The sequence below is a fragment of the Scomber japonicus genome, chromosome 5 (genome assembly GCF_027409825.1).
Source record: "Scomber japonicus isolate fScoJap1 chromosome 5, fScoJap1.pri, whole genome shotgun sequence".
Taxonomy (NCBI): domain Eukaryota; kingdom Metazoa; phylum Chordata; class Actinopteri; order Scombriformes; family Scombridae; genus Scomber; species Scomber japonicus.
In genome coordinates this window covers 332,501-357,893 of record NC_070582.1, presented here as the reverse complement: position 1 = coordinate 357,893, position 25,393 = coordinate 332,501, and the positions used below count along the sequence as shown (strand labels likewise).

Below are 25,393 nucleotides of genomic sequence, written 5' to 3'. Positions count from 1 at the left end.
GGGTGGGTTAGGGTGCTCTGGATGCTTTGGGTGGGTTAGGGTGCTCTGGGTGCTCTGGGTGGGTTAGGGTGCTCTAGGTGGGTCAGGGTGCTCTGGGTCCTCTGGGTGCTCTGGATGGGTTAGGGTGCTCTAGGTGGGTCAGGGTGCTCTGGGTGGGTTAGGGTGCTCTGGGTGCTCTGGGTGGGTTAGGGTGCTCTGAATGCTCTGGGTGGGTTAGGGTGCTCAGGGTGCTCTGAGTGCTCTGGGTGCTCAGGGTGCTCTGGGTGGGTTAGGGTGCTCTGGGTGCTCTGGGTGGGTTAGGGTGCTCTGGGTGCTCTGAGTGCTCTGGGTGGGTTAGGGTGCTCTAGGTGGGTCAGGGTGCTCTGGGTGGGTTAGGGTGCTCTGGGTGCTCTGAGTGCTCTAGGTGGGTCAGGGTGCTCTGGGTGGGTTAGGGTGCTCTGGGTGCTCTGAGTGCTCTGGGTGGGTTAGGGTGCTCTGGGTGCTCTGAGTGCTCTGGGTGGGTTAGGGTGCTCTGGGTGGGTTAGGGTGCTCTGGGTGCTCTGAGTGCTCTAGGTGGGTTAGGGTGCTCTAGGTGGGTCAGGGTGCTCTGGGTGGGTTAGGGTGCTCTGGGTGGGTTAGGGTGCTCTGGGTGGGTTAGGGTGCTCTGGGTGGGTTAGGATGCTCTGGGTGGATTAGGGTGCTCTGGGTGGGTTAGGGTACTCTGGGTGCTCTGATTGCTCTGGGTGGGTTAGGGTGCTCTGGGTGCTCTGGGTGGGTTAGGGTGCTCTGAGTGCTCTGGGTGGGTTAGGGTGCTCTGAGTGCTCTGGGTGGGTTAGGGTGCTCTGGATGCTCTGGGTGGGTTAGGGTGCTCTGGGTGCTTTGGGTGGGTTAGGGTGCTCTGGGTGCTCTGGGTGCTCTGGGTGGGTTAGGGTGCTCAAGGTGGGTCAGGGTGCTCTGGGTCCTCTGGGTGCTCTACGTGGGTTAGGGTGCTCTAGGTGGGTCAGGGTGCTCTGGGTGCTCTGGGTGGGTTAGGGTGCTCTGGGTGGGTTAGGGTGCTCAGGGTGCTCTAGGTGGGTCAAGGTGCTCTGGGTGGGTTAGGGTGCTCTGGGTGGGTTAGGGTGCTCTGGATGCTCTGGGTGCTCTGAGTGCTCTGAGTGGGTTAGGGTGCTCTGAATGCTCTGGGTGGGTTAGGGTTCTCTGGGTGCTCTGAGTGCTCTGGATGGGTTAGGGTGCTCTGGGTGGGTTAGGGTGCTCTGGATGCTCTGGGTGGATTAGGGTGCTCTGGGTGGATTAGGGTGCTCTGGGTGGGTTAGGGTGCTAACCTGAATATCAGACCTGTTGTGTGCTCTCAGGACGGAGCTCAGTACGGAGATCACATCTGGTTTGAGACGAGCGGCTCTGGAGATTTCTGCTACGTGGGGGAACAGTACTGCATCGCTAAGTCACTGGTGAGTCCTGCAGCTGGTCATATGTTCCTCTGTTAGCGCCACCGTGTGGACGTTTACAGCATTACAGTAAAACTCTGTCATCATTTCCTGCAGCAAAAGTCTGTGACGAGGAAGAAATGTGCCGGCTGTAAGATCTCGGTCCACACGATGTGTCTGGAGCAGCTGGAGAAGGTTCGCTGCTTCTGAAACTCATCCGGCCTCTGAAAGCTTCGCTCCTCTTCACACTTTCACACGTTTCTTCTCTTTGTGATCAGATTAATTTCAGGTGCAAGCCGTCGTTCAGAGAGCCGGGATCTCGAGCCGTCAGAGAGGTCAGAAGAAATGAAATGAGACAGCTTGAGTTCAGAGCTGTGTCTTATTTAAGTATTTTTGATTCATTCAAATGTTGAGTAGTGTGATGTTGGATTAACTAGTTTAATGATTATTAAAGAAGTAAAATAAACTTATATCATATTTGTAGTTTTATTATAATGACGTCAGAATTCATTTGTTTCAATATAACTTTTCAGCTTTTGGTCAAATCGGTCTGAAATTTTTTTTTAATTTCTTGGGAGTTTACTTTGAAACAGGAAGTAAGCGGTGTTGTTTTGTTTCAGTCCAACATGGTGCGACATCACTGGGTCCACCGCAGGCGGCAGACGGGGAAATGTCGGCAGTGTGGGAAGGTGAGTCAGCTTCCTGTAGAGTCTGCAGCCTTCAGCTTCCTGTAGAGTCTGCAGCCGTCTGCTTCCTGTAGAGTCTGCAGCTTCAGCTTCCTGTAGAGTCTGCAGCCGTCAGCTTCCTGTAGAGTCTGCAGCCTTCAGCTTCCTGTAGAGTCTGCAGCCATCTGCTTCCTGTAGAGTCTGCAGCTTCAGCTTCCTGTAGAGTCTGCAGCCGTCAGCTTCCTGTAGAGTCTGCAGCCGTCAGCTTCCTGTAGTCTGCAGCCGTCAGCTTCCTGTAGTCTGCAGCCGTCAGCTTCCTGTAGAGTCTGCAGCCATCTGCTTCCTGTAGAGTCTGCAGCTTCAGCTTCCTGTAGAGTCTGCAGCCGTCAGCTTCCTGTAGAGTCTGCAGCTTCAGCTTCCTGTAGAGTCTGCAGCTTCAGCTTCCTGTAGAGTCTGCAGCTTCAGCTTCCTGTAGAGTCTGCGGCCGTCAGCTTCCTGTAGAGTCTGCAGCCTTCAGCTTCCTGTAGAGTCTGCGGCCTTCAGCTTCCTGTAGAGTCTGCGGCCGTCAGCTTCCTGTAGAGTCTGCGGCCGTCAGCTTCCTGTAGAGTCTGCGGCCGTCAGCTTCCTGTAGAGTCTGCGGCCTTCAGCTTCCTGTAGAGTCTGCGGCCTTCAACTTCCTGTAGAGTCTGCGGCCCGTCTGTTTCCTGTAGAGTCTTCAGCTTCCTGTAGAGTCTGCAGCTTCCTGTAGAGTCTGCAGCCGTCTGCTTCCTGTAGAGTCTTCAGCTTCCTGTAGAGTCTGCAGCCGTCAGCTTCCTGTAGAGTCTGCAGCCGTCAGCTTCCTGTAGAGTCTGCAGCCGTCTGCTTCCTGTAGAGTCTGCAGCTTCAGCTTCCTGTAGAGTCTGCAGCTTCAGCTTCATGTAGAGTCTGCAGCCGTCTGCTTCCTGTAGAGTCTGCAGCCGTCTGCTTCCTGTAGAGTCTGCAGCTTCAGCTTCCTGTAGAGTCTGCAGCCGTCTGCTTCCTGTAGAGTCTGCAGCTTCTGCTTCTTGTAGAGTCTGCAGCTTCAGCTTCCTGTAGAGTCTGCAGCTTCCTGTAGAGTCTGCAGCCGTCTGCTTCCTGTAGAGTCTGCAGCTTCCTGTAGAGTCTGCAGCTTCCTGTAGAGTCTGCAGCTTCCTGTAGAGTCTGTGGTCGTCGGCTTCCTGTAGAGTCTGCAGCTTCCTGTAGAGTCTGCAGCCGTCTGCTTCCTGTAGAGTCTGCAGCTTCCTGTAGAGTCTGCAGCCGTCTGCTTCCTGTAGAGTCTGCAGCTTCCTGTAGAGTCTGCAGCCTTCACGTTCCTGTAGAGTCTGCGGCCCGTCAGCTTCCTGTAGAGTCTGCAGCCTTCAGCTTCCTGTAGAGTCTGCGGCCCGTCAGCTTCCTGTAGAGTCTGCAGCTTCAGCTTCCTGTAGAGTCTGCAGACGTCTGCTTCCTGTAGAGTCTGCAGCTTCCTGTAGAGTCTGTGGTCGTCGGCTTCCTGTAGAGTCTGCAGCTTCCTGTAGAGTCTGCAGCTTCCTGTAGAGTCTGCGGCCCGTCAGCTTCCTGTAGAGTCTGCGGCCCGTCTGCTTCCTGTAGAGTCTTCAGCTTCCTGTAGAGTCTGCGGCCCGTCAGCTTCCTGTAGAGTCTGCGGCCCGTCAGCTTCCTGTAGAGTCTGTGGTCGTCGGCTTCCTGTAGAGTCTTCAGCTTCCTGTAGAGTCTTCAGCTTCCTGTAGAGTCTTCAGCTTCCTGTAGAGTCTGCGGTCGTCGGCTTCCTGTAGAGTCTGCAGCTTCCTGTAGAGTCTGCAGCTTCCTGTAGAGTCTGCGGTCGTCGGCTTCCTGTAGAGTCTGCGGCCGTCAGCTTCCTGTAGAGTCTGCAGCTTCCTGTAGAGTCTGAAGCTTCCTGTAGAGTCTGCAGCTTCCTGTAGAGTCTGCAGCTTCCTGTAGAGTCTGCAGCTGTCAGCTTCCTGTAGAGTCTGCAGCTGTCAGCTTCCTGTAGAGTCTGCAGCCTTCAGCTTCCTGTAGAGTCTGCAGCTGTCAGCTTCCTGTAGAGTCTGCAGCTTCCTGTAGAGTCTGAAGCTTCCTGTAGAGTCTGCAGCTTCCTGTAGAGTCTGCAGCTTCCTGTAGAGTCTGCGGTCGTCGGCTTCCTGTAGAGTCTGCAGCTTCCTGTAGAGTCTGCAGCTTCCTGTAGAGTCTGCAGCTTCCTGTAGAGTCTGCAGCCGTCTGCTTCCTGTAGAGTCTGCAGCTTCCTGTAGTTCACTGAGAGCAGAGCGATGACGTTGTGCTTCTGTCCTGCAGGGTTTCCAACAGAAGTTCTCATTTCATAGCAAAGAGATCATCGCCATCAGCTGCTCGTGGTGCAAACAGGCCGTAAGTCTGACTGTTTTATCCAGAGTGAGGTCACAGTGAGGTCACTTCCTGTCAGTGAGGTTACTTCCTGTCTGTGTTTCAGTATCACAACAAGGTGACGTGCTTCATGCTGCAGCAGATCGAGGAGTGCTGCTCACTGGGAGCTCACGCTGCCGTCATCATCCCTCCTACCTGGATCCTCAGAGTCCGTAAACCACAGGTACACACACACACACACACACACACATAGACAGACACACACACACACACACACACACACATAGACAGACACACACAGACACACACAGACACACACACATAGACAGACACACACACACACACACGCACGCACATAGACAGACACACACAGACACACACAGACACACACACACACACATAGACAGACACACACAGACACACACAGACACACACACACACACACACACACACAGACACACACAGACACACACACACACACATAGACAGACACACACAGACACACACAGACACACACACACACACACACACACACACATAGACAGACACACACAGACACACACAGACACACACACACACACACACACACACAGACACACACAGACACACACACACACACATAGACAGACACACACAGACACACACAGACACACACACACACACACACACACACAGACACACACAGACACACACACACACACATAGACAGACACACACAGACACACACAGACACACACACACACACACACACACACAGACACACACACACACACACACACACACACACAGACACAGACACAGACACACAACTGCTGATGCCATTTTGTGTGTGTGTGTTTTCAGCAGACGTCTCTGAAGTCCAGTAAAAAGAAGAAAAGAACGTCACTGAAATGCAACAAGTCGAGTAAGAAAGGAGGCGAGGTGAGAAAGAGACGACTAGATATGGATATACACATCCAACAATAATAACCAACCTGCCGCATATATACATATTAAGGCTTTATTAAGGTTGGAGGAAGGTTAATGAGTTGGTATAATATCATGATTTCAGTCTCAGCTGCAGGACGGCCGCTGGAAGCCCTTCCTGCTGAAGCCTCTTCCCTCTCAGCTCATGAAGCCTCTGCTGGTGTTCGTTAACCCGAAGAGTGGCGGGAATCAGGTTAGCCTTTCTAACACACACTGTAATACACACACTGGAATACACACACTGTAATACACACTGTAATACACACACTGTAATACACACACTGGAATACACACAGTGGAATACACACAGTGGAATACACACACTGGAGTACACACACTGTAACACACACACTGTAATACACACACTGTAATACACACACTGGAATACACACTGGAAAACACACACAGTGGAGTACACACCCTGGAATACACACAGTGGAATACACACACTGGAAAACACACCCTGTAATACACACCCTGTAATACACACACTGTAATACACACACTGTAATACACACACCGTAATACACACACCGTAATACACACCCTGGAATACACACACTCTAATACACACACTGTAATACACACACTGGAATACACACACTGTAATACACACACTGTAATACACACACTGGAATACACACACTGTAATACACACACTGGAATACACACTGTAATACACACCCTGTAATACACACACTGTAATACACACACTGTAATACACACACTGGAATACACACACTGTAATACACACACTGGAATACACACTGTAATACACACCCTGTAATACACACACTGGAATACACACACTGTAATACACACAGTGGAATACACACACTCTAATACACACACTGTAATACACACACTGTGATACACACACCGTAATACACACTGTAATACACACACTGGAATACACACACTGGAATACACACACTCTAATACACACACTGTAATACACACACTGGAATACACACACTCTAATACACACACTGTAATACACACACTGGAATACACACACTGTAATACACACAGTGGAATACACACACTCTAATACACACACTGTAATACACACACTGTGATACACACACAGTAATACACACTGTAATACACACACTGGAATACACACACTGTAATACACACACTGGAATACACACACTGTAATACACACACTGTAATACACACACTGGAATACACACACTGTAATACACACACCGTAATACACACTGTAATACACACACTGGAATACACACACTGTAATACACACACTGTAATACACACACCGTAATACACACACTGTAATACACACACCGTAATACACACTGTAATACACACACTGGAATACACACACTGGAATACACACACTGGAATACACACACTGTAATACACACACTCTAATACACACACACTGGAATACACACTGGAATACACACACTGTAATACACACACTGTAATACACACAGTGGAATACACACACTGTAATACACACACTGTAATACACACACTGGAATACACACACTGTAACACACACACTGGAATACACACCCTGGAATACACACACTGGAATACACACACTGGAATACACACTGGAATACACACACTGGAATACACACACACTGGAATACACACCCTGGAGTACACACACACTGGAATACACACACTGGAATACACACACACTGGAATACACACCCTGGAGTACACACACTGGAATACACACACTGGAATACACACACTGTAATACACACACCCTGGAATACACACACTGGAATACACACACTGGAATACACACACTGGAATACACACTGTAATACACACACTGGAATACACACACTGGAATACACACACTGTAATACACACACGGTAATACACACACTGGAATACACACTGGAATACACACTGGAATACACACCCTGGAATACACACACTGGAATACACACACTGTAATACACACACTGTAATACACACCCTGGAATACACACAGTGTAATACACACACACTGGAATACACACACTGTAATACACACTGGAATACACACACTGTAATACACACCCTGTAATACACACAGTGGAGTACACACACTGTAATACACACACTGGAATACACACTGGAATACACACACTGGAATACACACACTGGAATACACACACTGTAATACACACACGGTAATACACACACTGGAATACACACTGGAATACACACTGGAATACACACCCTGGAATACACACACTGGAATACACACACTGTAATACACACACTGTAATACACACCCTGGAATACACACAGTGTAATACACACACACTGGAATACACACACTGGAATACACACACTGGAATACACACACTGGAATACACACACTGTAATACACACTGGAATACACACACTGTAATACACACCCTGTAATACACACAGTGGAGTACACACACTGTAATACACACACTGGAATACACACACTGGAATACACACACTGTAATACACACACTGGAATACACACACTGGAATACACACACACTGGAATACACACTGTAATACACACACTGGAATACACACACTGGAATACACACACTGGAATACACACACACTGGAATACACACACACTGTAATACACACTGTAATACACACTGTAATACACACACTGTAATACACACACAGGAATACACACACTGTAATACACACACTGTAATACACACACAGGAATACACACACTGGAATACACACACTGTAATACACACACTGGAATACACACACTGGAATACACACTGTAATACACACACTGGAGTACACACACTGGAATACACACACTGGAATACACACTGTAATACACACACTGTAATACACACACTGGAATACACACACTGTAATACACACACTGTAATACACACCCTGGAATACACACAGTGTAATACACACACACTGGAATACACACACTGTAATACACACTGGAATACACACACTGTAATACACACCCTGTAATACACACAGTGGAGTACACACACTGTAATACACACACTGGAATACACACTGGAATACACACACTGGAATACACACACTGGAATACACACACTGTAATACACACACTGGAATACACACTGGAATACACACTGGAATACACACCCTGGAATACACACACTGGAATACACACACTGTAATACACACACTGTAATACACACCCTGGAATACACACAGTGTAATACACACACACTGGAATACACACACTGTAATACACACACTGGAATACACACACTGGAATACACACACTGTAATACACACTGGAATACACACACTGTAATACACACCCTGTAATACACACAGTGGAGTACACACACTGTAATACACACACTGGAATACACACACTGGAATACACACACTGGAATACACACACTGTAATACACACTGTAATACACACACTGGAATACACACACTGGAATACACACACTGGAATACACACACACTGGAATACACACACACTGTAATACACACTGTAATACACACTGTAATACACACACTGTAATACACACACAGGAATACACACACTGTAATACACACACTGTAATACACACACAGGAATACACACACTGGAATACACACACTGTAATACACACACTGGAATACACACACTGGAATACACACTGTAATACACACACTGGAGTACACACACTGGAATACACACACTGGAATACACACTGTAATACACACACTGTAATACACACACTGGAATACACACACTGGAATACACACACTGGAATACACACTGTAATACACACACTGTAATACACACACTGTAATACACACACTGGAATACACACACTGTAATACACACACTCTAATACACACACACTGGAATACACACTGTAATACACACACTGTAATACACACACTGGAATACACACACTGTAATACACACACTGGAATACACACACTGTAATACACACACTGTAATACACACACTGGAATACACACACTGTAACACACACACTGGAATACACACCCTGGAATACACACACTGGAATACACACTGGAATACACACACTGGAATACACACACACTGGAATACACACAGTGGAAAACACACACTGTAATACACACACTGTAATACACACACTGGAATACACACACTGTAACACACACACTGGAATACACACCCTGGAATACACACACTGGAATACACACACTGGAATACACACTGGAATACACACACTGGAATACACACACACTGGAATACACACAGTGGAATACACACACTGTAATACACACACTGTAATACACACACTGTAATACACACCCTGGAATACACACACTGGAATACACACACTGGAACACACACACTGTGGAATACACACACTGGAATACACACACTGGAATACACACTGGAATACACACACTGTAATACACACACTGGAATACACACACTGGAATACACACACTGGAATACACACTGTAATACACACACTGTAATACACACACTGTAATACACACACTGTAATACACACCCTGGAATACACACACTGGAATACACACACTGGAATACACACACTGGAATACACACACTGTAATACACACACGGTAATACACACACTGGAATACACACTGGAATACACACTGGAATACACACACTGGAATACACACACTGTAATACACACTGGAATACACACACTGTAATACACACACTGTAATACACACACTGGAATACACACAGTGGAATACACACACTGTAATACACACACTGGAATACACACAGTGGAATACACACACTGGAATACACACACTGGAATACACACACTGGAATACACACACTGTAATACACACACTGTAATACACACCCTGGAATACACACAGTGTAATACACACACACTGGACTACACACACTGTAATACACACACTGGAATACACACACTGGAATACACACACTGTAATACACACACTGGAATACACACACTGGAATACACACTGTAATACACACACTGGAGTACACACACTGGAATACACACACTGGAATACACACTGTAATACACACACTGTAATACACACACTGGAATACACACACTGGAATACACACACTGGAATACACACTGTAATACACACACTGTAATACACACACTGTAATACACACACTGGAATACACACCCTGGAATACACACACTGGAATACACACACTGTAATACACACACTGTAATACACACACTGTAATACACACTGTAATACACACACTGGAATACACACACTGGAATACACACACTGGAATACACACACTGTAATACACACACTGTAATACACACACTGGAATACACACTGGAATACACACACTGGAGTACACACACTGTAATACACACACTGGAGTACACACACTGTAATACACACACTGTAATACACACACTGGAATACACACTGGAATACACACACTGGAATACACACACTGTAATACACACACTGGAGTACACACACTGTAATACACACACTGTAATACACACACTGGAATACACACTGTAATACACACACTGGAATACACACACTGTAATACACACACTGGAATACACACTGGAATACACACACTGGAATACACACACTGGAGTACACACACTGTAATACACACACACTGGAATACACACCCTGGAGTACACACACTGGAATACACACACTGGAATACACACACTGTAATACACACACACTGGAATACACACACTGTAATACACACTGTAATACACACACTGGAATACACACACTGTAATACACACAGTGGAGTACACACACTGTAATACACACACTGTAATACACACACTGTAATACACACACTGGAATACACACACACTGGAACACACACACTGTAATACACACAGTGGAAAACACACAGTGGAAAACACACACTATAATACACACACTGGAATACACACACTGGAATACACACACACTGGAATACACACACTGGAATACACACACTGTAATACACACACTGTAATACACACACACTGGAATACACACTGGAATACACACACTGTAATACACACACAGTGGAATACACACAGTGGAATACACACACTGGAATACACACACTGTAATACACACACTGGAATACACACACTGGAATACACACTGTAATACACACACTGTAATACACACATTGTAATATACACACTGGAATACACACACTGTAATACACACACACTGGAATACACACACTGTAATACACACACTGTAATATACACACTGGAATACACACACTGTAATACACACACACTGGAATACACACACTGTAATACACACACACTGGAATACACACACTGGAATACACACACTGGAATACACACACACTGGAATACACACAGTGATAAACACACACTGTAATACACACACTGGAATACACACACTGTAATACACACACTGTAATACACACACACTGGAATACACACACAGTGATAAACACACACTGTAATACACACACTCTAATACACACACTGTAATACACACAGTGAATATATTCTGCTTTTGCCTCTTGAACTAAATAAATTATGTTTTTATAATTTGTATTATTTTAAGTTAAATAAAATGTTCTGTTTGTGTCAGGGAGCAAAGATCATCCAGTCCTTCATGTGGTACCTGAACCCTCGGCAGGTGTTCGACCTCACCAAAGGTGGACCCAGAGAAGGGTAAAGAGAGGCGCCTCTTCCTTTACTTCCTTTACTTCCTTTACTTCCTTCACTTCCTTCACTTCCTTCACTTCCTTCCCTTCCTTCACTTCACTTCCTTCACTTCCTTCACTTCCTTCACTTCCTCCACTTCCTCCACTTCCTTCACTTCCTTCACTTCCTTCACTTCCTTCACTTCCTCCATTTCCTTCACTTCCTTCACTTCCTTCACTTCCTTCACTTCCTCCACTTCCTCCACTTCCTTCACTTCCTTCACTTCCTTCCTCCCGTCAGTCTCAGGTGAAACTAACCATCCATGCTTTACTTCCTGTTTCCTGCAGGTTGGAGCTGTACGCCAAAGTGCCCAACCTGAGGATCCTGGCCTGCGGAGGAGACGGGACAGTGAGTCTTCCACATGTATCAGCATGTATGAGATCATGTGTTCAGAGCTCTAACACAACTCTACTGAGCTCTAACTCTCTGTGTGCAGGTCGGATGGCTGCTGTCTGAGTTAGACCTGCTGAAGGTCCATCCTCAGCCTCCCGTAGCCATCCTTCCTCTGGGAACCGGCAACGACCTGGCCAGGACCCTCAACTGGGGAGGGGTGAGTTCTGCTTGAGCTCTAAATCTCTACTGAGCTCTAATACAACATTACTGAGCTCTAACACAACTCTACTGAGCTCTAACACTACTAAACTGAGCTCTAACACATCTATACTGAGCTCTACCACATCTCTACTGAGCTCTACCACATCTCTACTGAGCTCTAACACTACTATACTGAGCTCTAACACATCTCTACTGAGCTCTAACACTACTATACTGAGCTCTAACACATCTCTACTGAGCTCTAATACATCTCTACTGAGCTCTAACACATCTCTACTGAGCTCTAACACTACTATACTGAGCTCTAACACTACTATATTGAGCTCTAACACAACTATACTGAGCTCTAAATCTCTACTGAGCTCTAACACATCTCTACTGAGCTCTAACACATCTCTACTGAGCTCTAACACATCTCTACTGAGCTCTAACACAACTATACTGAGCTCTACCACAACTCTACTGAGCTCTAACACATCTCTACTGAGCTCTGACACATCTCTACTGAGCTCTGACACATCTCTACTGAGCTCTAACTCATCTCTACTGAGCTCTAACACATCTCTACTGAGCTCTAACACAACTATACTGAGCTCTACCACAACTCTACTGAGCTCTAACACATCTCTACTGAGCTCTAACACATCTCTACTGAGCTCTGACACATCTCTACTGAGCTCTGACACATCTCTACTGAGCTCTGACACATCTCTACTGAGCTCTAACTCATCTCTACTGAGCTCTAACACATCTCTACTGAGCTCTAACACAACTCTACTGAGCTCTAACACATCTCTACTGAGCTCTAACACAACGCTACTGAGCTCTAACACTACTCTACTGAGCTCTAACACTACTCTACTGAGCTCTAACACATCTCTACTGAGCTCTAACACTACTATACTGAGCTCTAACACAACTCTACTGAGCTCTAACACATCTCTACTGAGCTCTAACACAACTCTACTGAGCTCTACTACAAGTCTACTGAGCTCTAACACATCTCTACTGAGCTCTAACACATCTCTACTGAGCTCTAACACATCTCTACTGAGCTCTAACACCTCTCTACTGAGCTCTAACACAACTATACTGAGCTCTAACACAACTATACTGAGCTCTAACACAATTATACTGAGCTCTAACACCTCTCTACTGAGCTCTAACACATCTCTACTGAGCTCTAACACAACTATACTGAGCTCTAACACATCTCTACTGAGCTCTGACACAACTATACTGAGCTCTAATACATCTCTACTGAGCTCTAATACATCTCTACTGAGCTCTAACACAACTCTACTGAGCTCTAACACATCTCTACTGAGCTCTAACACATCTCTACTGAGCTCTAACACAACTATATTGAGCTCTAACACAACTCTACTGAGCTCTAACACATCTCTACTGAGCTCTAACACTACTCTACTGAGCTCTACCACAACTCTACTGAGCTCTAACACTACTATACTGAGCTCTACCACTACTCTACTGAGCTCTAACACTACTATACTGAGCTCTAACACTACTCTACTGAGCTCTAACACAACTCTACTGAGCTCTAACACTACTATACTGAGCTCTAACACATCTCTACTGAGCTCTAACACATCTCTACTGAGCTCTAAATCTCTACTGAGCTCTAACACATCTCTACTGAGTTCTAACACATCTCTACTGAGCTCTAACACAACTCTACTGAGCTCTAACACAACTATACTGAGCTCTAACACATCTCTACTGAGCTCTAACACAACTCTACTGAGCTCTAACACAACTATACTGAGCTCTAACACTACTATACTGAGCTCTAACACATCTCTACTGAGCTCTAACACTACTCTACTGAGCTCTAACACAACTCTACTGAGCTCTAACACATCTCTACTGAGCTCTAACACATCTCTACTGAGCTCTAACACAACTCTACTGAGCTCTAACACATCTCTACTGAGCTCTAACACAACTATACTGAGCTCTAACACAACTCTACTGAGCTCTAACACATCTCTACTGAGCTCTAACACATCTCTACTGAGCTCTAACACCACTATACTGAGCTCTAACACAATTCTACTGAGCTCTAACACTACTCTACTGAGCTCTAACACAATTCTACTGAGCTCTAACACATCTATACTGAGCGCTAACACAACTATACTGAGCTCTAAAACATCTTTACTGAGCTCTAACACATCTCTACTGAGCTCTAACACAACTATACTGAGCTCTAACACATCTCTACTGAGCTCTAACACATCTCTACTGAGCTCTAACACTACTATACTGAGCTCTAACACAACTCTGAGCTCTAACACAACTCTACTGAGCTCTAACACAACTCTGAGCTCTAACACAACTCTACTGAGCTCTAACACAACTCTACTGAGCTCTAAATCTCTACTGAGCTCTAACACATCTCTACTGAGCTCTAACACAACTCTACTGAGCTCTAACACAACTATACTGAGCTCTAACACAACTCTACTGAGCTCTAACACAACTCTACTGAGCTCTAACACCTCTCTACTGAGCTCTAACACAACTCTACTGAGCTCTAACACAATTCTACTGAGCTCTAACACATCTATACTGAGCGCTAACACAACTATACTGAGCTCTAAAACATCTTTACTGAGCTCTAACACATCTCTACTGAGCTCTAACACAACTATACTGAGCTCTAACACATCTCTACTGAGCTCTAACACATCTCTACTGAGCTCTAACACTACTATACTGAGCTCTAACACAACTCTGAGCTCTAACACAACTCTACTGAGCTCTAACACAACTCTGAGCTCTAACACAACTCTACTGAGCTCTAACACAACTCTACTGAGCTCTAAATCTCTACTGAGCTCTAACACATCTCTACTGAGCTCTAACACAACTCTACTGAGCTCTAACACAACTATACTGAGCTCTAACACATCTATACTGAGCTCTAACACAACTCTACTGAGCTCTACCACATGTCTACTGAGCTCTACCACATCTCTACTGAGCTCTAACACAACTATACTGAGCTCTAACACATCTCTACTGAGCTCTAACACAACTCTACTGAGCTCTAACACCTCTCTACTGAGCTCTAACACAACTCTACTGAGCTCTAACACATCTCTACTGAGCTCTAACACATCTATACTGAGCTCTAACACATCACTACTGAGCTCTAACACTACTATACTGAGCTCTAATGCTCTCCTCCTCCCGTTGCCAGGGTTACACCGATGAACCCATAACGAAGATCCTCTCTCACGTGGAGGACGGGAACGTTCTCCAGCTGGACCGGTGGAACCTGAACGTGGAGGCGAACCCTGAAGCTCGACCGGAGGACCACGACGAGCATCAGACCGACAAGGTTTGTGTCGATGTGACAGAAGAGACTCGGGTCGACCCCGTCTCCTCCGTCCATCCTTCCTTTCTTCCATCCTTCCTTCCTTCCTCCTTTCCTCCCTCCCTTACTCCTTTCTTTCTTTCCTTACTTACTTCCTTCCTTCCTTCTCTCCTTACTTCCTTCCTCTTTTTCTCATTAATCCTTTCCTTCCTTCCTTCCTTCCTTCCCTCCCTCCTTACTCCTGTCCTTCCTTCCTTCCTTCCTTCCATCCTCCTTTACTTCCTCCCTTCCTTCTCTCATAAATTCCTTCCTCTTTTCATCCTTACTCCCTCCCTTCCTTCCTTCCTTCCTCCCTTCCTTCTCTCCTTACTTCCTTCCTCTTTTTCTCATTAATCCTTTCCTTCCTTCCTTCCTTCCTTCCTTCCTTCCTTCCTTCCTCCCTTCCTTCTCTCCTTACTTCCTTCCTCTTTTCCTCCTTAAGTCATTCCTTGACCTGAGGACAACAGGAGGGTTAAAGACGCCTGACAGAAACAGACTCAGTCTTTATTCAGTCAGAGTTTGTCTCCGTGTTGGATCCTGAGCCGGTATGTTTCTGTCTCTCAGCTTCCGATCGACGTCTTCAATAACTACTTCAGTCTGGGCTTCGACGCTCACGTCACGCTGGGCTTCCACGAATCCAGAGGTGAGTCTGACGTCACCTGACCAGCTAGACTACCCATGATGCAACTGTGCAGAGAATGAGCTCCTGTTTATTATTCAGTCTGATCTCACAGCTGATTCTCTGATGAGCTGAAGATTTACTGATCAGTTGTAGCTGATTGGTGGATGAATTTCACTTCCTGGTCTGCTAACGTTGATGACCTCACAGAAACTTCCTGTCATCAAAGCGACTGATGGCTGGAAACGAGTGTGTTCACATCTTCATTCATCTGTTTGTGTTTTAGAGGCAAATCCTGAGAAGTTTAACAGCCGCTTCAGAAATAAGATGTTCTATGCAGGGGTAAGTGTGTGTGTGTGTGTGTGTGTGTGTGTGTGTGTGTGTGTGTGTGTGTGTCAGAGGTATGAAAAGTGCTGTATGAATAGAGTTTGATTGATTGACTCTGTGTGTTTCAGACGGCCTTCTCAGACTTCCTCAGTGGGAGCTCCAAAGATCTCGCCAAACACATCAGAGTGGTGGTCAGTGAACGCATCACAGTATTAAACACATCAGAGTGGTGGTCAGTGAACGCATCACAGTATTAAACACATCAGAGTGGTGGTCAGTGAACACATCACAGTATTAAACACATCAGAGTGGTGGTCAGTGAACACATCAGAGTGGTGGTCAGTGAACGCATCACAGTGTTAAACACATCACAGTGGTGGTCAGTGAACGCATCACAGTGTTAAACACATCACAGTGGTGGTCAGTGAACGCATCACAGCGGTGGTCAGTAAACACATCACAGTATTAAACACATCACAGTATTAAACACATCACAGTGGTGGTCAGTGAACGCATCACAGCGGTGGTCAGTAAACACATCACAGTATTAAACACATCACAGTGTTAAACACATCACAGTGGTGGTCAGTGAACGCATCACAGTGTTAAACACATCACAGTGGTGGTCAGTGAACGCATCACAGCGGTGGTCAGTAAACACATCACAGTATTAAACACATCACAGTGGTGGTCAGTGAACGCATCACAGCGGTGGTCAGTAAACACATCACAGTGGTGGTCAGTAAACACATCACAGTGGTGGTCAGTGAACGCATCACAGTGATGGTCAGTGAACGCATCACAGTGGTGGTCAGTAAACACATCACAGTGGTGGTCAGTTAACGCATCACAGTGGTGGTCAGTAAACACATCACAGTGGTGGTCAGTTAACGCATCACAGTGGTGGTCAGTGAACGCATCACAGTGGTGGTCAGTGAACGCATCACAGTGTTAAACTTGTTGTTTGTGTTCAGTGTGACGGCACCGACCTGACAACCAAAGTCCAGGAGATGAAGTTACAGTGTCTGCTCTTCCTCAACATCCCCAGGTTGGTTTTCTGTCCAGTGTGGATCACTTTAGATCACTTTAGATCAGTGTGGATCACTTTAGATCAGTTTAGATCAGTATGGATCACTTTAGATCACTTTAGATCAGTGTGGATCACTTTAGATCAGTGTGGATCACTTTAGATCAGTTTGGATCACTTTAGATCAGTGTGGATCACTTTAGATCAGTTTGGATCAGTGTGGATCACTTTAGATCAGTGTGGATCACTTTAGATCAGTGTGGATCACTTTAGATCAGTTTGGATCAGTTTGGATCACTTTAGATCACTTTAGATCACTTTAGATCAGTTTGGATCAGTTTGGATCACTTTAGATCAGTGTGGATCACTTTAGATCACTTTAGATCAGTTTGGATCAGTTTGGATCACTTTAGATCACTTTAGATCAGTTTGGATCAGTTTGGATCACTTTAGATCACTTTAGATCACTTTAGATCAGTTTGGATCAGTTTGGATCACTTTAGATCAGTTTGGATCACTTTAGATCACTTTAGATCTCCTCCTCTGCAGGTACTGTGCCGGCACCGTGCCGTGGGGTCACCCCGGCGAGCATCAGGACTTCGAGCCGCAGCGCCATGACGACGGCTGCATCGAGGTCATCGGCTTCACCATGACATCACTGGTGAGAGACGTCTGATTGGCTGACAGGACAGCAGCTGATTGGCTGCTCAGTGTCATATATATATTAGTTTAAAGCATCATTAATATTAAATTAAGTTTTACATTCACAGTTTTTGTTCTTTGACTTTATTAGATTTTATATTTCTTACATTATAAACATGAAGTTTAACAGAGCTCACTGAGCCGTGTCACAGCTCATACACGTTGCCATGGTTACCACCCTGCGGCTGTGTTCTCAGGCCACGCTGCAGGTGGGGGGGCACGGCGAGCGGCTCCACCAGTGTAAAGAAGTCACTCTCACCACCTTCAAGTCCATCCCCATGCAGGTGGACGGAGAACCCTGCAAGCTGGCTCCGTCCGTGATCCGCATCAGCCTCAGGAACCAGGCCAACATGGTGCAGAAGGCCAAGAGGAGGGTCTCCATGCCCCACCTCAACGAGTAACATCCTGCTACTACACACTAAATACACAAACAGCTGTTAATGATGTCATCATTAGGACTGTTAAACTCATACAGTGTGTGTGTGTGTGTGTGTGTGTGTGTGTGTAGTCAGCAGCTGGTTCCTGAGCAGCTGCAGATCAGAGTGAACCGGATCACCATGGCGGCGTACGAGGCTCTGCACTATGATAAAGACCAGCTGAAGGAGGCCTGTGAGTCAATGTCCAACCAACCAACCAACCAACCAACCAACCAACCAACCAACCAACCAACCAACCAACCAATCAATCAATCAATCAGTCAATCAGTCAATCAATCAATCAGTCAATCAATCAACCAACCAATCAATCAACCAATCAACCAATCAATCAATCAATCAGTCAATCAGTCAATCAATCAATCAGTCAATCAATCAACCAACCAATCAATCAATCAGTCAATCAATCAGTCAATCAATCAGTCAACCAATCAACCAATCAATCAATCAGTCAATCAATCAACCAACCAATCAATCAACCAATCAACCAATCAATCAGTCAACCAATCAATCAACCAACCAATCAATCAATCAACCAATCAGTCAATCAATCAACCAATCAGTCAACCAATCAACCAATCAGTCAATCAACCAATCAGTCAACCAATCAGTCAATCAATCAACCAATCAGTCAACCAATCAATCAGTCAACCAACCAATCAATCAGTCAACCAATCAATCAGTCAACCAATCAATCAGTCAACCAATCAGTCAACCAACCAATCAGTCAATCAATCAGTCAACCAATCAATCAATCAACCAACCAACCAATCAGTCAACCAATCAGTCAACCAACCAATCAACCAATCAATCAATCAGTCAACCAACCAACCAACCAGTCAACCAATCAATCAACCAATCAATCAATCAATCAGTCAACCAACCAATCAATCAGTCAACCAATCAATCAATCAATCAACCAATCAACCAGAGTAGTAACAGCTTGTGTGTCTCCGCAGCGACGCCTCTCGGTGTGATCACCGTCCCTGGAGACAGCGACCTGGAGACCTGCCGGCTGCTCATCGAGCGTCTCCATGACAACCTGGAGCAGGTACAGCACAGTGTGTGTGTGTGTGTGTTCTTCACATTATTTACTTTACAATAAGTTGATTTATAGTCAGACAGACAGAGAGACAGACAGACAGACAGACAGACAGACAGACAGACAGACAGACAGACAGACAGACAGACAGACAGACAGACAGACAGACAGACAGACAGACAGACAGACAGACAGACAGACAGTCAGGTGTGAGCAGTGATCAGAGTGTGACTGAGTGATGGTACTTCCTGTTTGTGTCACCAGGACGCCGACGGCCTGAAAGAGTCTCTGAGGTCACCGAAGCTCTCCATGAAGTGGTGTTTCCTCGACTGTAAGTCCAGACCTGCTCCAGACCTGGTCCAGACCTGGTCCAGACCTGGTCCAGACCTGCTCACAGCGTCTCTAACAGTCTCTAGCGGTCTCACAGACTCACTGCTGCCGTCTGTCTTTCAGGTACCACAGCAGACCGGTTCTACAGGATCGACCGGGCTCAGGTAAAATACCACAACCATTTATTTAGCCAATACAAAGTGTCGCTAGCAGCTGCCTCCTGGTCTGCTGTATGGGGGGGGGGGCTAACCCTCCTGGTCTGCTGTATGGAGGGTTAGGGTCAGGGGGACTAATCCTCCTGGTCTGCTGTATGGAGGGTTAGGGTCAGGGGGACTAACCCTCCTGGTCTGCTGTATGGAGGGTTAGGGTCAGGGGGGCTAACCCTCCTGGTCTGCTGTATGGGGGGGGGGCTAACCCTCCTGGTCTGCTGTATGGGGGGGGGCTAACCCTCCTGGTCTGCTGTGTGGAGGGTCAGGGTTAGGGGGACTAACCCTCCTGGTCTGCTGTATGGAGGGTTAGGGTCAGGGGGGCTAATCCTCCTGGTCTGCTGTATGGAGGGTTAGGGTCAGGGGGGCTAATCCTCCTGGTCTGCTGTATGGGGGGGGGGCTAACCCTCCTGGTCTGCTGTATGGAGGGGGACTAACCCTCCTGGTCTGCTGTATGGAGGGGGACTAACCCTGTGCTGTGCTCCATAGTCTGCTCCTCTCCACAAGCACACAGTGGGCTTGGGCTACGTGGCCAAGCAGGGGCCAGGTCCAGTAGACCACCGTCTCCTTGGGAGGTTGGTGCCAGGACCCTGTTGGTTGGTACCAGGACCCTGTTGGTTGGTACCAGGACCCTGTTGGTTGGTGCCAGGACCCTGTTGGGTGGTGCCAGGACCCTGTTGGGTGGTGCCAGGACCCTGTTGGTTGGTACCAGGACCCTGTTGGTTGGTGCCAGGACCCTGTTGGGTGGTGCCAGGACCCTGTTGGTTGGTACCAGGACCCTGTTGGTTGGTGCCAGAACCCTGTTGGGTGGTGCCAGGACCCTGTTGGTTGGTGCCAGGACCCTGTTGGTTGGTACCAGGAACCTGTTGGTTGGTGCCAGGACCCTGTTGGTTGGTGCCAGGACCCTGTTGGGTGGTGCCAGGACCCTGTTGGGTGGTGCCAGGACCCTGTTGGTTGGTGCCAGGACCCTGTTGGTTGGTGTCAGGAACCTGTTGGTTGGGGTCTGACACCAGATGTTTGTTTGGGGCCTCCTTGGACTCCCATTCATTTCTCCAAGCTGATTGGATGGTGAAGTCAGCTGGTGGGGTGTTCTTCCACATATGCCGCCTGGATGGAAGTTGAGGGGGGGGGGGGGGGGGGTTGTAGATGTCTTTATGGATCGGTAGGTGGGGAGGACTTTTGAAGCATCCTTTGAGTGAGTGCTGCTCGCCGGATATGTGGAGGGGGGGGGGGGGGGGGGGTGTTTGATAAGACAGGGAGCCAGGGGAGTGGTGCTGAGCGAATGGTCCCGGTTATGGTTCTCATGGTTGTGTTGAGCTGGGTGTCCACGTAGTGGGTATGGGATGACCTGGACCAGACAGGGGCACCAGGGCCAGACCTGGACCAGACAGGGGCACTAGGGCCAGACCTGGACCAGACAGGGGCACTAGGGCCAGACCTGGACCAGACAGGGGCACTAGGGCCAGACCTGGACCAGACAGGGGCACCAGGGCCAGTGCTGAGGTGCGCAGTGTGGAGGCTGGCGCCCCTCATTTTGCACCAGCGAGCTTGCAGAGCAGGTTATTCCTTGACTTCACCTTAGCTGCCGTCAGATGTTCCTTGAAGGATCGGGTCCTGTCATGTGTTCATCTCTGCGTGTTAAACCCTCACCCTCTTCAGGAGCACCTCAACTACGTGACGGAGATCTCGCAGGAGGAGGTCTACATCCTGGACCCGGAGCTGGTCGTCAAGGAGACGGTGGGCACCTCCCCCGGGATGCCCGACCTGGTGGACTCTGAGGAGCACCAGGACCAGCAGAGACAGTTCTCCTTCTCCTGCTCCCCCTCCTCCTCCTCCTCCCCCACACCGAGGTGAGCAGCACACACACACACACACACACACACACACACACACACCGAGGTGAGCAGCACACACACACACACACACACACACACACACACACACACACACACACCGAGGTGAGCAGCAGAAACATAAATATCATTCGATATAAAGAGAATCATTAATGTGTGTGTGTGTGTGTGTGTGTGTGTGTGTGTGTGTGTGTGTGTGTGTATGTGTGTGTGTGTGTGTGTGTGTGTGTGTGTGTGTGTGTGTGTGTGTGTTACAGAGCGACAGACTTCCAGAACATCTGCAGCCACAGCTCAGGATCCAAGACGGCTCTCTGCAGGTACACACACACACACACACACACACACACATACACACACACACACACACACACACACACACACACACACACACACATATACACACACGCACACACACACACACACACGCACACACACACAGACAGACACACACACACACACACACACACACACACACACACACACTATCTCTAGCTGTCTCTAAATGTCTCTAACTGTCTCTCTCCACAGCCCCTCCAGTGCTACCTCACATCAAACTGAAACAGGTAAACTTACATGTTTCTGTCTCCAGCTGATGTTTAGATGTTAAACAGTTATAACTAAAGTAACTAAAGTAACTAAAGTAACTAAAGTAACTAAAGTAACTGTCAGTAACTTATTGCTCATGGTGTGTTTGTAGAAGCTGAACTGATCAGCTGTGTTAAGACTGAAGACCTGACCAGGGTGAGTCCGACTCATTGATCCTGATCATCTACAGACTGGGTTTATCCTAACGTCTTCAGTCCAGCTGCTGAAGTCCAGCTGCTGAAGTCCAGCTGCTGAAGTCCAGCTGCTGAAGTCCAGCTGCTGAAGTCCAGCTGCTGAAGTCCAGCTGAGAGAAGATGTTGTTGATGTAAAGGGTTAGGGTCAGTCCGTGATGAGGGTTAGGGTCAGTCCGTGATGAGGGTTAGGGTCAGTCCGTGATGAGGGTTAGGGTCAGTCCGTGATGAGGGTTAGGGTCAGTCCGTGATGAGGGTTAGGGTCAGTCCGTGATGAGGGTTAGGGTCAGTCAGTGATGAGGGTTAGGGTCAGTCAGAGATGAGACAGTCTTCTGGAGCTTGTTGGATTGATGTGCAGCCTGAGAGGGAAACTTCTTCTTCTCTGTTCTTAACTGAACCTCCAGTCTGTTCTCTGGCAGCTGGGCTGAGGTCATGAATAATGATGTTTGCTTGATGTTTGCAGCTGATGGAGCTGCAGCAGCGGGGGGGCGACCTGCTGCTGCAGGATGCTGCAGGCTGCACGCTGCTGCATCACGCTGTGGAGGCCGGCAGCAACGACATCATCAAGTACCTCATCGACCACGGTCAGTTCATTCATGTTTTATTACAGACTTTACTTTGAAGGCTGGTGACGTTCTGTATATTACATGATAAAATAAACATAATGTACATCTCACAGTCTGCCACCGGGCGGCGCCAGAGGTCTGCTCTCTGTTCCTAGCAGAGCTCTGACTGTGAGCTGAGAGACCACGGACAGAAACTCATCCACAGAGGTCATATCTTTATTACATGATCAAAGACAGCAGCTCTGTGACACTTATCACAGAATAGAAGCTTCATTCAGGAACTGTGTCCAGTAGCAGTTTGATTCTGGTTCCTGGTGGGTTCCTGATGCAGGTTCCTGGTGGGTTCCTGATGCAGGTTCCTGGTGGGTTCCTGATGCAGGTTCCTGGTGGGTTCCTGATGCAGGTTCCTGGTGGGTTCCTGATGCAGGTTCCTGTTTAACTCTTGAACCGACAGGACGATGAGAAGGAGCCCTGAATCCCAGCTGGGTGGAAACATCCTGTGAATGCAGCTCAGTCAGTTTGAATGTGATGAACAACCTTCTGACTGACTCTTTGTCTCTGAAGTGTCTCTGTTTGAACATCTGGGGACCAGGACACATCAGAACGCTAGAACATAAGGTTCTAAGTGTGAGAACATTTGAAGGAACTTTAAAGACATCAGCTGAGCTTTAATAAACCTTTTAAATAGGATGATGTTCCTTTCTCTGCCGTCGCCCCCCAGGAGGACAGGAGGACCCATTCCTCCTTAAACTCTCATCTCTTTGTTTCTTCTGGTAGAGTTCCTCGGGTTTGGAGAACGGACAGGAAGTGACAGGAAGTGACAGGAAGTGGATAAACAACTATAGACTAATATCCACATTAACGTCCTCGCAGTAGATAACCAGCTGAACATGTTTCTGAGGGTTAGGGTTAGGGCTGGGGGGGGGGGGGTAGGGTTAGCAGGCAGTCTGTATGTCAGTCCTGGACGATGGTGATGTCATTTATAGACCTCTGTCCATGGTCCTGACTCCTGATCTCATCTCTAACCCTATAAAGGCCTTAAAGGGAAACGACCCCATGACCTTTCAGAGCTGGTTGATGTTAGGGTTAGGGTTAGGGCTGGGGGGGGTTAGGGTTAGGGCTGGGGGGGGGGGGGTTAGGGTTAGGGTCTCTGTAACTGACTGCATGTGGTTATAATAAAGGTGTTACATGTTCATATGGGTTTAAGCTGAAATGTGTTTCTGTCTTGTTTCAGTTCCCACATCTCACCTGGACCTCACAGAGACAGAGACGTAAGAGAAGTCATTTACCAGCTTAACCAGTTTAACCAGTTTAACCTGTTTAACCTGTTTAACCAGTTTAACCAGTTTAACCTGTTTAACCTGTTTAACCTGTTTAACCAGTTTAACCAGTTTAACCAGTTTAACCTGTTTAACCAGTTTAACTAGTTTAACCTGTTTAACCAGTTTAACCAGTTTAACCTGTTTAACCAGTTTAACCAGTTTAACCTGTTTAACCAGTTTAACCAGTTTAACCAGTTT

At 47.1% G+C, this 25,393-nt stretch overlaps 1 protein-coding gene across 1 annotated transcript in view; it reads left to right on the top strand.

Annotated features, from left to right (window-relative positions):
- dgkzb (diacylglycerol kinase, zeta b) overlaps positions 1-25,393 on the top strand; it is a 30,986-nt gene that overhangs the window by 2,187 nt on the left and 3,406 nt on the right. Inside the window, exons 3-29 of the mRNA XM_053319301.1 lie at positions 1,332-1,427; positions 1,521-1,598; positions 1,682-1,738; positions 2,024-2,092; positions 4,373-4,444; positions 4,527-4,643; positions 5,267-5,341; positions 5,484-5,579; positions 11,939-12,021; positions 12,342-12,402; positions 12,491-12,604; positions 15,836-15,976; positions 16,556-16,634; positions 16,897-16,952; positions 17,066-17,128; positions 17,912-17,985; positions 18,514-18,625; positions 18,864-19,063; positions 19,175-19,275; positions 20,060-20,151; positions 20,407-20,473; positions 20,596-20,636; positions 22,338-22,528; positions 23,060-23,094; positions 23,229-23,272; positions 23,771-23,891; positions 25,108-25,144. Coding sequence (XP_053175276.1) covers positions 1,332-1,427; positions 1,521-1,598; positions 1,682-1,738; positions 2,024-2,092; positions 4,373-4,444; positions 4,527-4,643; positions 5,267-5,341; positions 5,484-5,579; positions 11,939-12,021; positions 12,342-12,402; positions 12,491-12,604; positions 15,836-15,976; positions 16,556-16,634; positions 16,897-16,952; positions 17,066-17,128; positions 17,912-17,985; positions 18,514-18,625; positions 18,864-19,063; positions 19,175-19,275; positions 20,060-20,151; positions 20,407-20,473; positions 20,596-20,636; positions 22,338-22,528; positions 23,060-23,094; positions 23,229-23,272; positions 23,771-23,891; positions 25,108-25,144 — 2,372 coding nt within the window. The remainder of the gene's footprint in view (positions 1-1,331; positions 1,428-1,520; positions 1,599-1,681; positions 1,739-2,023; positions 2,093-4,372; positions 4,445-4,526; positions 4,644-5,266; positions 5,342-5,483; positions 5,580-11,938; positions 12,022-12,341; positions 12,403-12,490; positions 12,605-15,835; positions 15,977-16,555; positions 16,635-16,896; positions 16,953-17,065; positions 17,129-17,911; positions 17,986-18,513; positions 18,626-18,863; positions 19,064-19,174; positions 19,276-20,059; positions 20,152-20,406; positions 20,474-20,595; positions 20,637-22,337; positions 22,529-23,059; positions 23,095-23,228; positions 23,273-23,770; positions 23,892-25,107; positions 25,145-25,393) is intronic.